Raw genomic sequence first — 4,901 nt, forward strand, 5'->3', positions numbered from 1 at the left:
ATTTATCTACAGTTAATAGTACTGAAATGAAAGTGCTTATGCAACTATTTAATGTGTGCTCGTGGATCCCCGTTTTTTGTCTGAGTTCCAAAAGTTTCTTTCGCCATTATGTATTATTCCATTTATTAACGTTATGTTATAAATCGTTAACTTTATAACAGATGACAGTTTAACTTAACTAAACCTAACCCAAATAACAAATCGAGAAATTTGTTAAAAATCATGTGAAAAGCTACTATTGTTTTAGGAGAAAGGAATCTGAATAAGCCAAATACGTCTGTGAAATCAGCGATTTCTGTGGATAGTAGTAGTAGTTTCTCAGCTTGTGTGATCCTCAAACTACTCTTGCCGTCATTAGTGGTTTCTAGCCTCCTAGACATTATTATAGCTATGAAAATGTACTATAATGAATCTCCTTTCACCACTTCATCCGTATGTGAGGAAGATGCCACGTCAACCAGGCTGTGATAGATACGTGGGGCAGCGGCCACATGTCCATCTGGTGTCTGCCTAGTTGACCAGGTAAATACCAGACGAGCCTGGCCCATGGCCGGGCTCTGGGAGTAGAAAAACTATCTAAACTCATCAAAGATATATCAAAGGGAAGGAAAGGGGGGGGGGAGTCTCCCTAATATGAACATTAACATAAATATAAAAGCGAGAAATGGGTGTAGGATGAACCCAGGGGAAAATTAAACACCTTAAGCGCCATTAGATAATATTCCTTTAGCTTCTATAGTCTTTCACCAAAAAAAACAAAACATAACATTGAAACTATGAAGTCTTCACATTTTTTTTTCGAAGATACCTTCTTTCCAACAGTTAGCTTGAAAGTACTGGTACTGCTCTCCCATTCCTCGGAACAACTTGATTCACTTTCCCAGGCACTGCATGACCCCTGGGGAATTAGCTTTTCCTCATGAATATATTAATTAGAAGCAACGGTGCAATCCGCCGTGATGCTTAGTCTGTCACAGAATAATGAGCCAGCTAAAAATCACACCAAACATGACTCTTTAACCTCATAAAATCAAGTTGTTCATACGTAAGTGGTTGAACAAATGCACTTACCTTTATCAATGAGGATGAAACACACTCAGTATGGCCTTCCACAAGCGAAGCTCAATACTTATAAATACTACAGCTATAGATTATAGTAGTCAAGAATCCCAGGATGTGACATAATCATAGTATATAACATATAATACACAAATGAAAATATACAGAACCAGTTATAGCACTCACGTCTACAAGTGGCAATGAACGTGATGGAATTCTGGCATACCTGAAAAGAGAAGATAACACAAAATAAGAGTATGAATAGTATATTTAATCCGATGATCAGTTTTGGTAAAGTGATGCATTTGTTACGTTTGCATAATATATTGAGCTTTATCAAACCTCATAGTAAGGCTTGAGTTTAATATATATATATATATATATATATATATATATATATATATATATATATATATATATATATATATATATATATATATATATATATATATATATATATGTGTGTGTGTGTGTGTGTGTGTGTGTGTGTGTGTGTGTGTGTGTGTGTGTGTGTGTGTGTGTGTTTGTGTGTGTGTGTGTGTGTGTGTGTGTGTGTGTGTGTGTGTGTGTATATGCATGCATGTATGTATGTCGTGCCGAATAGGCAGAACTTGCGATCTTGGCTTAAATAGCAACGCTCATCTTGAAATATAGGACAAGTGAAAATTTGTGTATGCAATAATTTAGCCAAAATCATTCTTAACCTAACGAAAAAAAAAACATATTTCACTGTGTTTGTTTAGTATTAAATTATTGTAAACAAATCTAAAATATATTTAGTTGGGTTAAGCTAAAATAAATTGTTCTTGTTATAATAAGGTTAGGTAAGTTTTCTAAGAATCTTTTGGTGCAAAATTAATTTTTTTTTACATTAACATTAATGAAAAAAATATATCTTTAAACGTATAAGAGAAAATTTTAGAAAGGACAATTTTAAACGAGTTCTTGCTAACTAACCAGTTTTACATATTCGGCACGACACACACACACACACACATTATATATATATATATATATATATATATATATATATATATATATATATATCTATATATATATATATCTATATATATATATATATATATATATATAGGTAGTAGGTTGGTAGACAGCAACCACCCAGGGAGGTACTACCGTCCTGCCAAGTGAGTGTAAAACGAAAGCCTGTAATTGTTTTACATGATGGTAGGATTGCTGGTGTCTTTTGTCTGTCTCATAAATATGCAAGATTACAGGCATGTCTTGCTACTTCTACTTACACTTAGGTCACACTACACACACATGTACACGTTTATTTATACACACTCATCTGAGTTTTCTTTGATTTTACCTTAATAGTTCTTGGTCTTATTACTTTTCCTTTTATATCCATGGGGAAGTGGAATAAGAATCTTTCCTCCGTAAGCCATGCGTGTTGTAAAAGTCAATTAAAATGCCAGGAACAATGGGCTAGCAACCCCTTTTCCTGTAAAGATTACTAAAAAGAATAAGAAGAAAATTGTCAAAGTGGGAAGTCTGAATGTGCGTGGATGTTGTGCAAATGATAAGAAAGAGATGATTGTGGATGTTATGAATGAGAAGAAGCTGGATGTCCTGGCTTTAAGTGAAACAAAGCTGAAGGGGGTGGGAGAGTTTCAATGGAGAGGAATAAATGGGATTAGGTCAGGGGTTTCAAATAGAGTTAGAGCTAAAGAAGGAGTAGCAATAATGTTGAAGGATAAGCTATGGCAGGAAAAGAGGGACTACAAATGTATAAATTCAAGGATTATGTAGAGTAAAATAAAGATTGGATGTGAAAAGTGGGTTATAGTAAGCGTGTATGCACCTGGAGAAGAGAGAAGTGTAGAGGAGAGAGAGAGATTCTGGGAAATGTTGAGTGAATGCGTGGGGAGTTTTGAATCAAGTGTGAGAGTAATGGTGGTTGGGGATTTCAATGCTAAAGTGGGTAAAAATGTTATGGAGGGAGTAGTAGGTAAATTTGGGGTGCCAGGGGTAAATGTAAATGGGGAGCCTTTAATTGAGCTATGTGTAGAAAGAAATTTGGTAATAAGTAATACATATTTTATGAAAAAGAGGATAAATAAATATACAAGGTATGATGTAGCACGTAATGAAAGTAGTTTGTTAGATTATGTATTGGTGGATAAAAGGTTGATGGGTAGGCTCCAGGATGTACATGTTTATAGAGGGGCAACTGATATATCGGATCATTATTTAGTTGTAGCTACAGTTAGAGTAAGTGGTAGATGGGAAAAGAGGAAGGTGGCAACAACAAGTAAGAGGGAGGTGAAAGTGTATAAACTAAGGGAGGAGGAAGTTCGGGCGAGATATAAGCGACTATTGGCAGAAAGGTGGGCTAGTGCAGAGATGAGTAGTGGGGGGGTTGAAGAGGGTTGGAATAGTTTTAAAAATGCAGTATTAGAATGTGGGGCAGAAGTTTGTGGTTATAGGAGGGTGAGGGCAGGAGGAAAGAGGAGTGATTGGTGGAATGATGAAGTAAAGGGTGTGATAAAAGAGAAAAATGTAGCTTACGAGAGGTTTTTACAAAGCAGAAGTGTTATAAGAAGAGCAGAGTATATGGAGAGTAAAAGAAAGGTGAAGAGAGTGCAAATGGAGAGCAGATGAAAGAGTGGGAGAGGCACTGTCAAGAAATTTTAATGAAAATAAGAAAAAAATTTGGAGTTAAACAAGTTAAGAAAGCCTAGGGAAAGTATGGATTTGTCAGTTAAAAACAGAGTAGGGGAGTTAGTAGATGGGGAGAGGGAGGTATTAGGTAGATGGCGAGAATATTTTGAGGAACTTTTAAATGTTGAGGAAGAAAGGGAGGCGGTAATTTCATGCACTGGCCAGGGAGGTATACCATCTTTTAGGAGTGAAGAAGAGCAGAATGTAAGTGTGGTGGAGGTACGTGAGGCATTACGTAGAATGAAAGGGGGTAAAGCAGCTGGAACTGATGGGATCATGACAGAAATGTTAAAAGCAGGGGGGGATATAGTGTTGGAGTGGTTGGTACTTTTATTTAATAAATGTATGAAAGAGGGGAAGGTACCTAGGGATTGGCGGAGAGCATGTATAGTCCCTTTATATAAAGGGAAAGGGGACAAAAGAGATTGTAAAAATTATAGAGGAATAAGTTTACTGAGTATACCAGGAAAAGTATACGGAAGGGTTATAATTGAAAGAATTAGAGATAAGACAGAATGTAGAATTGCGGATGAGCAAGGAGGCTTCAGAGTGGGTAGGGGATGTGTAGATCAAGTGTTTACATTGAAGCATATATGTGAACAGTATTTAAAGGTAGGGAAGTTTTTATTGCATTTATGGATTTAGAAAAGGCATATGATAGAGTGGATAGAGGAGCAATGTGGCAGATGTTGCAAGTATATGGAATAGGTGGTAAGTTACTAAATGCTGTAAAGAGTTTTTACGAGGATAGTGAGGCTCAGGTTAGGGTGTGTAGAAGAGAGGGAGACTACTTCCCGGTAAAAGTAGGTCTTAGACAGGGATGTGTAATGTCACCATGGTTGTTTAATATATTTATAGATGGGGTTGTAAAAGAAGTAAATGCTAGGGTGTTCGGGAGAGGGATGGGATTAAATTATGGGGAATCAAATTCAAAATGGGAATTGATAGTTACTTTTTGCTGATGATACTGTGCTTATGGGAGATTCTAAAGAAAAATTGCAAAGGTTAGTGGATGAGTTTGAGAATGTGTGTAAAGGTAGAAAGTTGAAAGTGAACATAGAAAAGAGTAAGGTGATGAGGGTATCAAATGATTTAGATAAAGAAAAATTGGATATCAAATTGGGGAGGAGTATGGAAGAAGTGAATGTTTTCAGATA

The 4,901-nt window shown here is 36.2% G+C and overlaps 1 protein-coding gene across 2 annotated transcripts in view; it reads right to left on the reverse strand.

The window, feature by feature from the left end:
* Positions 1–828: 828 nt before the first annotated feature.
* Positions 829–4,901, reverse strand: part of LOC128702093 (serine/arginine-rich splicing factor 5-like) — a 240,328-nt gene continuing 236,255 nt past the window's right edge. The window contains exon 3 of one of the 2 annotated variants that reach the window (XM_053796107.2): positions 829–1,285. In XM_053796107.2, coding sequence (XP_053652082.1) covers positions 1,248–1,285 — 38 coding nt within the window. In that variant the 3' untranslated portion in view covers positions 829–1,247. The remainder of the gene's footprint in view (positions 1,286–4,901) is intronic. The other variant, XM_053796108.2, reaches the window with a different exon arrangement.

This window comes from Cherax quadricarinatus, chromosome 83 (assembly GCF_038502225.1).
Source record: "Cherax quadricarinatus isolate ZL_2023a chromosome 83, ASM3850222v1, whole genome shotgun sequence".
Classification (NCBI taxonomy): Eukaryota; Metazoa; Arthropoda; class Malacostraca; order Decapoda; family Parastacidae; genus Cherax; species Cherax quadricarinatus.